General features: G+C 53.5%; 2 protein-coding genes across 3 annotated transcripts; one reads left to right on the top strand and one right to left on the bottom strand.

Moving 5' to 3' along the window:
* Positions 1-453: 453 nt before the first annotated feature.
* TSSK3 (testis specific serine kinase 3) lies at positions 454-2,046 on the bottom strand. The gene is made up of 2 exons (XM_045476522.1): positions 1,902-2,046; positions 454-1,173 (listed from the first exon to the last, which is right to left on the bottom strand). Exons 1-2 carry the CDS (start codon positions 2,044-2,046, stop codon positions 512-514), a joined length of 807 nt encoding a protein of 268 aa, XP_045332478.1. The 3' UTR covers positions 454-511.
* Positions 2,047-2,152: 106 nt separating this feature from the next.
* Positions 2,153-3,504, top strand: FAM229A (family with sequence similarity 229 member A). 2 transcript variants are annotated; one of them, XM_045476524.1, is made up of 3 exons: positions 2,153-2,804; positions 2,886-3,032; positions 3,240-3,504. In XM_045476524.1, the coding sequence occupies exons 1-3, from the start codon at positions 2,668-2,670 to the stop codon at positions 3,340-3,342; spliced, it is 387 nt and encodes a 128-aa protein (XP_045332480.1). In that variant the 5' UTR covers positions 2,153-2,667; the 3' UTR covers positions 3,343-3,504. The 2 variants fall into 2 exon arrangements, with proteins under 2 accessions (XP_045332480.1, XP_045332479.1); XM_045476523.1 differs by having other exon boundaries at positions 3,127-3,357.
* The last annotated feature ends 5,739 nt before the right edge of the window (positions 3,505-9,243 follow it).

Raw genomic sequence — 9,243 nt, 5'->3', positions numbered from 1 at the left:
GGATGGTGGAAGTTGGGGGGAAGTCTGGGTCCTGAGGAAACCCCTGGTCCTCATCTCAGACAGCTTAGACTTTGGGATGAGGCAGGGATAGGGCTCCCAACAGGCCTCTTACCAAGACAAGGAGTCAAGAGACCACTTCTGCATTCCCAACGCTTCTGCTTTTATTCGGAAAGGAAGTTGCAGCAACAGTGGTTCCAGCTGCTCTTGGTCATTTTTCTCCTCTCCTCCCCCTGTACATGTATGATTCTGGGGTCTGTTTTTAATTAACTTTAGTTAAAACGCCTGTGTGCAAATCACTTGTTAGCTGTAATAAAAGGGAAGTCTGAATGAGACCCTGTGGTTCCACGAAGATATTTCAAGGGAAAGAGAGAGAGAAGGCCAGGGAAGGTGTAGGTAAGTTTTAGGACACAAGTAAACTTAAAGTGTAAAATATATATCACCATTTTAGAAGCGCGTTTTTGGGTTTGCTTTCTCCCCCTGCTTTATTGGGGAGGACTTGCCATTGCTTTTATCAAGTGCTTGCTAGCCATGGATGCCAACTAACTTCTTCGATTGAAGGCCGGAGGATCATGTCTGGTTCCAGGAGCCGCTTGAGCAGGTCCTGGCATTCGGCTGAGATGCCCAGATGAGTGGGGAAGGACACCCCCTTCTGCTGCTGCCACAGCATCTTGGGGATGTCTGTGTCATCAAAAGGTAGGCTGGCACAGAGCATGACGTACAGGACCACGCCCATACTCCAGACGTCGCCCTTCTTGCTATCGTGAGGAATACCCTGCAGCACCTCGGGGGCGGCGTAGGCTGTGCTGCCGCAGAACGTCTGGCTCAGCTCTCGACGTGACTTGGGCAACACCTTAGCGAAGCCAAAGTCAGTCAGCTTCAGGTTGAAGCCCTGCAACAAGGCGTTCTCACACTTGAGGTCCCGGTGGGCCACACCACAGCCATGGCAGTAGCGGATGGCCTCGACCATTTGACGGAAGAGGGCCTTGGCCTGGCTCTCGGGAAGTGGCCCCCCGTTCAGCACACAGTCAAAGACGTCCCCGCCTTCAGCCAGTTCCATCACCAGGTAGATTTTCCCGTCAGCAGACTCCAGCATCTCATACACCTGGATGATGTTCTTGTGGTCCAGGGTACAGACAATCTGGAGCTCCCGAGGCAGGAATCTCTGGATAAATTCTGAGGAAACAAAGAGAAAAGAGATGGGATCTCAAGTCCAGGAGGGCATAACCCTTCACTCCTGTCCCCTCCTTCCAGTTTCTCCACCCAGCATTTCTGGGTCTTGTGCCTTGGTTCCCATTAACAGTCTTAAATGTCTAGCTACTTGGACGTTGCAATGAATGTTCACTGCTATTATTTTTGTAGTTAATATATTATTCAAAGGAACTACTCCAGGCCATCCTCAAGGACTGTTGTGAGCCGCCTGTGAGACCATGGATATCAAAGTGCTTTGGGGATTTTTAGAAAAAAACACTGAATCTCAGTTATGAGGCCTGATTTGCCATCTCCTCACACCCCTGCCTCCTGACCCACGGTTCTTCCCATGAGCCCGGTCTTCCTTTTTCCCATCCCCAACTGCATTGGCAACAGTTCCTGCCCTCCACCAGCCCAGGCCATGGTCTCTCTGCCTGTCTCTGTCCCCCTCCTAGAACAGGGAAGGCCGGCAGGCTGGGCTTCTGATTCTAAGGACCCTTCACTAACTGCCACTTAAATTTTGGGTTTTGGAGGGTGTGATGTTCCTGGACTCACAGCATCCTTTTGTTCCCCGCTGACCTCCACCAGAGCCACAAACTCTTGGGATTCCTTGATTGCAGACTAAAGGGGAGGTGGGGATGTTCCTTCCCACTGGTGGAAGTGTCCACCCACCTTAACCAGCCCTCCCTTTCTCCAAAGGGGCCCCAGCTCACCTTCCGGCCCTCCCATCTTGTCTATAATTTTAATTGCCACTTTTGTTTGGTGTTTTTTGGAAAATGCTTCTTTGACTTTTGAGTAGGTCCCTTCCCCAATGGTCTTGCCCAGCTGGTACCCATTGGAGAGCAGAAAGTCCTCCATGCTGTCTAGCGCCTCCTTCCTTCCTGTCACCCTCTCAGCTCATGCTGCCTCTGTGAGGCAGCTCTACTCCACCATCGCCCTTGGCCTGCTCCTTTTCCCCCCAAGGACTTCATCCGCAGCCGTCCCCACGCTAGAACATTCTCCGTCTGGACACAGCAGCCACGGGTGGTGGGGAGGGAGAGGACCAGACATTTTAAAACTCCGGCCCAATTGTGATGTAAATGCTGTGTGACCCTTTGGCCAAAATGGGCAGAGCCCTTACCTGTCCTCACCATCACTACTACCAAATCCAGTATGGGCTAAGTCCCCGCTGCGCCTGCGCCCCCGCCCCCGCGCCAGGCAGGGAGTCGCAGCCCGCCCGGGGGCGCCCCGGGACGTCTGCGCGTCTCCAGGGATGACGGGCTCCTTTTCTTGGACGCCGCCTCGCGGCTGCTTGCCGCCGCCTCCTGCGCCCGGATCGGCCTGCGGGGAACCTGCCCGACCCAGTGCCGAGGCGCCATGGCCAAGGCCCTCCAGCCCGGGCTCGCTGCGGCGCGGAGTGCCGGGCAGCCCAGGACGGCTGGAGGTTCCCGACGGGAGGAACGGCCTCTGTGAGGTCAGCGCGCCGCGGCCCGGATCACAATGCAGCCCGCCCCCTCGACGCCCGGGCCGTGGCGCGCCGCAGACACCTGCCGGGCTCCGCCTGGACCGGAGCGTCCTCCCGCGGCCAGGGGTCGGGCAGCTGTTTCCAGCCTGGGACCGGCCTCGGCCTCCGGCAGGTGAGCAACGGCCCAGGGGGCGGGCGCGGGCAGGGGGCGCCCGGCGGCCCGGGAGCGGCCTGACCGCCACTGCCCGCGCAGAGCGCCCCGGGGCCTGGACATGAGTGCCCAGGAGCCCTCGCAGGGTCGGAGATTCCCCATTGAGGCCGGAGACTCCCCTGGCCTTGCCGCCGCCCCCGAGTCCCAGGACAGCCCGGAGCCTGTAGCCACGGAGCACAACCCGGTCAGGTGAGACCGGCGCCCTCCCGCGACCCCCTCCGCCGCCCCCGCCCTCTCCGCCGCGCGAAGCTCCCGGCGGCCCGAATCCACTTTCCCTCCCCAGGTCCCCGCCCCCGCGTCAGGGCCCCGCAGCCTCGCCGGAACCCCTTCGGCGGGGCCCGGGTGCACTCCCTGGGCGCGTTCCCAGCAGCATCGGCCGGGTCCCGCTTTCCCCAGGCCGCTTCGACGCTGCCCGGGCTGCCACTGCCTGACACTGTTGCACGTGCCCATCGACGTCTACCTGGCCATGGGCGGGAGCCCCCGGGCCCGCGCCACCTGAGGGCGCCTGCGCACGGCGGCTCCCCGGGAGCCGGGCGGGACGAGGCCTGCCGCGGGCCACCACGCTGAGGTCGCGCGCGCCGAGCACGAGACAATGATGCACATTTTAAAATAAAAGAATGATGCACATTTTAATAAAGCACAGCATAAACTGTTCTTTCCACTCCAGGCTGGCCGTGTATGTCTATCCCGTCGATCGGCCCGCAAATTGCTCTGCCCCATCCAATAGCACCTTCCTTTCGGCTGTCTCCTCCCTTTGACCTAGCCGTAGAGGTCCGCCCTCCCAGTCCGCCAAGCCTTTCCCCCATTTCTTACTGGTCCTGACCCCTTCCAGGGCAACCTTACCCCCTGCCGTCGTCCTTCTCATCCCTCTCCTTGGTTCTCCATTGAAATTGGCATAGCTGTGCTGCGTTCTGGGGGTCCCGAGAAGCTCTGGACTGGAGAGGTTGGACAGACAACTTAGAATAAAGAGAATGGCCGCCCACACTAGGCCCATTTAATTCTCCCAAGATGGAATTAGATTTTGCTACCTGCTGTTCTGTGACCCTGGGCACCTCTGGCTTTGTTGGAGGGATTAGGGGCCTCCTAGGCCATCTAGAGCTTTGATTTCTCCTAGGAGAGGTGGGACCAGAAAAAGACAGGGAAAGAAATCGTTTGAAAGACTTTGATTTCTGGGAGCCTGTGTGGCTCAGTCCGTTGAGCATCGGATTTTGGCTCAGGTCACGATCCCATAGCTTGCGGGTTCTAGACTCACATCAGGCTGTGCTGACAGCTTGGAGCCTGCTTCGGATTCTGTGTCTTCTTCTCTCTCTGCCCCTCCCCTGCTTGTGCTCTGTGTGTCTCTCAAAAATAAATAAACATTTAGGGGCGCCTGGGTGGCTCAGTCAGTTGAGCGTCTGACTTCAGCTCAGGTCACAATCTCGCGGTCCGTGAGTTCGAGCCCCGCGTCGGGCTCTGGGCTGATGGCTCAGAGCCTGGAGCCTGCTTCCATTCTGTGTCTCCCCCTCTCTCTGCCCCTCCCCCGTTCATGCTCTGTCTCTCTCTGTCTCAAAAATAAATAAAACGTTAAAAAAAATTAAAATAAATAAATAAATAAATAAACATTTAAAAAAGAAGAACTCTAGGAACCACAGCAATTTTTTTTTTTTTTTATAGAAAGACTTTGATTTCTCATTTCTATTTTATAGGTGAGGGAACTGAGCCTTGAGAGACTTTCCCAGGGTTCCCCCAGATGATAGGTGGATAGGCTAGCACACTCCTCAGTATCCTCTGACTTAATACTCTAAAATTTACATCCATGGGGAGGGTGGGGGGAAGAGGGGGTCCATGACCCAAGGCTGCCTGGAAGTGCGACATTGAACTGAACAAGTATTTTCCACTTTCCAATTTTGTTTTAATGACCCTGGATTATTTTAATATTGGAAAAAATATACGTAACCCAAAAGTCAGGTTCAGTCTCCTGCCCCCTGAAATCAAAGTACAAATGACTTAACACCCCTACTCCACATGGGGTAGAAGTCCCAGTCCTCCCTAGAGAACTTCAGAATTCCACAGTCACCCAAAAGGACCACCATTGTCGATCTCCACACAATTTCTCTCCCAGGCAGTCCCAAATGTAGGAGACTTATTACAAGAGAACAGAATGTCAGTATGTTGCACACCTGAAACTAAGTACACTGTAGGTTAACTAACTGGAATTTAAATTAAAACTTAAAAAAAAAAAATAAATACATTATTATTTTTTGAAATTTAATTTATTTTGAGAGAGAGAGAGAGCACAGATGGAACAGAGAGAGAGCAGGAGAGAGAGAATCCCAAACAGGCTCTGCACCAACCAGCACAGAACCCGATGGGGAGTTCGAACCCACGAACCACGATGAGATCATGACCTGAGCCAAAGTCGGATGCTTAACGGACTGAGCCACCCAGATGCCCCTAAAAAAGATATACATTAGAAAAAAATAATAGTAATAAAGAGGAGAGAATGTTTGCCAAGAAAGGGTCTACTTCGAAGTGAGGACTTTAGACTTGACCATCCACTGCCTGGTCCTTCAAACACCCTAGTTCTTAAAAGCCCTTCCATGCCTCTCTTTCTCTTTCACCCACCAGGAGAATCCCTGGCTTCAGGCCACAGTGCTGGTTTCACTCTCCCCTTTATTCCTCTCCTCCTCCACCCTTAATTCCTAGAGAGCCCCCAGGGCTCTCAATACTCTCTATTAAGTGGAGTAATCCAGCTGTTTCCATCCCCAACAAACTCCAGGCAGGCCCTACTCAGCCTAACAACCCGGGCTGCTGCTCTGCAGAAAAAGGGCCTTCTTCCCTGGAAACAGTACTCCTCCTCCTTAGGAGGCCACTGTAAGTTTAGAGAGAAAAAAATTATTGGCCTCTGTATTGATAAGGTCTCTCCTTTGCAGGCAACTAAAGTTAACTTATGCCAAAAAGGAATGGATTGTTTCAAGTGGCTGGGAAAGGATATAAGCTTTCCACATACCTAAGCTTAAAGGAAGAACTGTAGGAACCAGGATGTTGGCTGGGCCCACTAAGACTGCCCCCTTTTGTTCCTCTCTAATCCCTGATTATCTCCTCTGGGCAGGAAACATGGCTGCTGCTGTTTGGAAATCTGCAATTGGAAGGGAGAGTGCTTTCTCCCAGTCTCAGTTTACCTGACCTTGGGAAGGGCAGTGATTGATCCTTCTTGCGTCACATGCACACTCCTTTGGCCAGTTACCATTATCAGGGAAATGGGAGATTATAACTGATGAGCTGGGCCAGCCGTGAGCCTACCCTGGAGTTAGAAGCATGGCCGGCCAGGTGACTGAGAGCATCACCAGAAAATAATGGGCAGAGATGGAGAAAAATTCCAGGAGCAGAGAGAGCTTTTGCAAAGATCAGGTATACCTGGAGGAAAAGAAGCCTGAAAAGAAGAGATAGAGAGTGGCGGGAGCCAGGGTGACAACTCCGTTCTGTGGCATTGAGGAGCCTTGGACCGTGTGACCAGGAGTCAGGCCACCGGGTTCTAGCTCAGGCCCTGCCCTTCACTCGGCCAATACAAATCTACCAGCCAGGCCTGTGCAGGGCACTGGGGATTCAGAGTGAACTTGAAGGACACAGATACTGGCCCTTTTGGAACTCACATAGCCTAGCAGGTGGAAAGCAGCTTCTAGCAACACCTACCTCTCTGGGCTACACCAGGTGCTAAGAACCAGGCTTGATTCTGACAGATTCCTGGCCCTTGCAGAGCTCAGAATTCAGGGGATCCAGTGATGAGTTAACAGAAGACAAGCTGGATCAAGGAGGCCTTGAATTTGAGCTTTTTTTCTGTAGCTGACAAGGGAGCATGACAAGTTCCATCCTGAGTCACTTCCCTCTCCTATTTCTCTTCTTTTCCATCCTGTTCTCTGTTTCTTCCTCCCTGACCTCCCTGCCCCGCCCCCCGCCCCACCGCCTCCAGAAAAGCCACTGGCCTAAATTCTAGTCTTAGAGTTGAGTCTTGACTCTGCCATTTACTAGCTGTGCAAACTTAGGCTAGTTACTTAGCCTTTCAGAGTCTCCATTTCCAAATCTGTAAAATGGGGTTAATGACACCTGCTGGAAGGTTTCATGCATGTACAGCACCAGGCAGGAACCTCTGGCACAGGTAGCACTTGAGCAAGAGAGGCTGCTGCTGCTGCTGCTGCCCCTACCTCTGGCTCCAAGGGGCAGCAGAGAGCCAAGCCAGTCACGTCCCCAGGGGCTGGGCCATGTCCAGCCTTGGAGAGGACTGGGGAATCCCTTTTCGCTTTCCTCTGCCAACTTCCCAGCAGTTCTGCTCATGAACTTAGGAACTTGGTCGGGGGACATTTCCAGGGGAATCCCCAGGTGGAAAAGGGAGAGCTGCGTCCTTCACCCTCGAGGGTAAAGCCGTCCCTAGACCCCAAAGCAGGACCCCGAGAGATTCCAACTTTATTCTCTGGGCCCAAGGAATAGGGAGGCATCTGGGGAAAGGGGCATGCTCGAATCACTGCTTCCCCTGACTCGCCTCTCAGGCGCCCTATTAGCTAGCCCCTCCCTAAAGGCACCCCTTTTAGAAGGAGGGGGCGAAGTACAGATGGACCCCCAGGTTACCATGGAGATGGCAGGGAAAAGGTTGCTGTATCGTCATGGCAACAATTGACGTCAGTACTACCATTTCCCGTTGCTTGATATGGGGGGGGGGGGGGGGGCAGCCACCCCAACCACAAGCAAATACCCCACAAAGCCTCCTCCCCTTACTGAGCCGATCAACCAGGGGGTCGACAGGCTTAATATAGCACAGAGTTAAAAGCAGTGTCTGATGTCAGTCAAACTTTGGTTCAAATCCTCATTCTGCCTCGTGTTAGCTGTGGGAATTTGAGCAAGTTCCTTAAGCTCTGGAAGTCTCATTGTACAAGGGGGATGAAGGAGTTATGTGCCTCCAAGGGTTACTGTGAGGACTGCATGGGATCACGCAGGTAATGGGCATTCGGCCAGCTCGTGGTTGGTGCACCCTGACATTAGGGGCTGTTGAGTCTCAGGTACCCACTAATGGATGTGGCACTTCAGATATAGAAGCACAGCCCCTAGAGAGCCTAGAGAGGATTTCCGAGGACTGGGCCCCTGCGTCCGAGCATCTCAGAATTGGGGGGTCTCAAGGTGGAGCAGAGACAGTGGAATTTCCAGACTCTGAGGAAACCCCAGATGCCACTTTCCTGAAACCCCATCACATCCGGGCTCTGACCCAACTTCCCCTTTCTCCTCCCCTCTGCCTCCTCTGAGGCCTTCTCAGCAGCCTTCTACCTCTTGGGCCTCGATCTGGTCTTCGAGAGAAAAGGATGGACGAAGGCATATGGAAAGCACTAGACACGCCTCAGCAATTCATTCACATAACGCTCTTCCCACCTTTCAGCACGCTGTTCCTTCTGCCTGGAATAGCCTCCCTCCCAACCCCACTTACCCTTCAGACATCCACCAATTGTCACTTCTCAAGGAAGCCTCCTCTGACCACCTGTCCTTCCCCTCTCATAGCACCTGCTTATCTGTTCCTTGATGCCTGACGAATGTCTGTTTTCCCCCATCACACTGTGGACTCACTGAGGGCAGGGGCTGTGTCGTGTTCATCCTGACATCCCAGGGGCCTAGAATGGCCAGGCTCAGGAGTTTGTAGGATATCTGCAGATTAGACTAGCTAGTGAATGCTCGGTAAGTCCATAGGGGAGAGGCCCCAGTGCTGTGTGGAGAAGGAACAGAACCAGCTAGGAGACCCAGAATGGTTCCCCCAGTGAATCTCAGATGAGCAGCAGTTACCCAGGCAAGGACATGGAGGTGGGAAATGTCCCCGGCACTGTGACTGGTGCATGCCAAGGGTGAGCTTGGTGCTGAAGACACTGTCCAGAGGGACGTACTCATGTTTTGGAAATACAACGCTGGCTGCTTTGTGGGGAACAGGCCACATAAAGGGATAGAGAGTAGCAACAGGGAGACGAGTCAGGAGGCTGCCGTGTCCTCCCAGGTGAAAGGCAACGGTGTTGGACCAGGCATTCATTAGCAATGGAAATAGAAGCAATGGGATTTTTTAAATGCGAGGGCCCCCGGGTGGCTCAGTCATTAGGCATCTGACTCTTGACGTCAGCTCAGGTCATGATCTCACAGTTGGTGAGTTTGAGCCCATCCGGGTCCGCACTGACAGCCTGCTCAAGATTCTCTCCTTTCTCAAAATAAATACATAAGCTTGAACATAAAATAAAATATTCTGGAGAGGACAGGATTTCATAGCTGCTTAAATATGAAAGAGAGAAGAGCCTAGAAAAAAAAAAAAAACCCAGATTTTTGGTCCTGGCGACCAAGAAAATGACCAAGCTAAGGAACATAGGAGGGAAGGCAGGTATGGGGCATGTTTCCTGCGAGG

The sequence above is a fragment of the Leopardus geoffroyi genome, chromosome C1 (assembly GCF_018350155.1).
Source record: "Leopardus geoffroyi isolate Oge1 chromosome C1, O.geoffroyi_Oge1_pat1.0, whole genome shotgun sequence".
Lineage (NCBI taxonomy): Eukaryota > Metazoa > Chordata > Mammalia > Carnivora > Felidae > Leopardus > Leopardus geoffroyi.
Note: the sequence above shows the minus strand (reverse complement) of the source record. Positions and strands in the feature narration are given on the sequence as shown.

What these genes read in the sequence shown, in the direction of transcription:
- TSSK3 (XM_045476522.1), bottom strand. Translation starts at nt 2,046, where the DNA reads ATGGAGGACTTTCTGCTCTCCAATGGGTACCAGCTGGGCAAGACCATT. An exon ending in CAAGATGGGAGGGCCGGAAG is followed by an intron (nt 1,174 to 1,901) that starts GTGAGCTGGGGC and finishes TTGTTTCCTCAG; the next exon opens with AATTTATCCAGAGATTCCTG.
- FAM229A (XM_045476523.1), top strand. Translation starts at nt 2,668, where the DNA reads ATGCAGCCCGCCCCCTCGACGCCCGGGCCGTGGCGCGCCGCAGACACC. An exon ending in CCGGCCTCGGCCTCCGGCAG is followed by an intron (nt 2,805 to 2,885) that starts GTGAGCAACGGC and finishes CTGCCCGCGCAG; the next exon opens with AGCGCCCCGGGGCCTGGACA. An exon ending in ACGGAGCACAACCCGGTCAG is followed by an intron (nt 3,033 to 3,126) that starts GTGAGACCGGCG and finishes TTCCCTCCCCAG; the next exon opens with GTCCCCGCCCCCGCGTCAGG.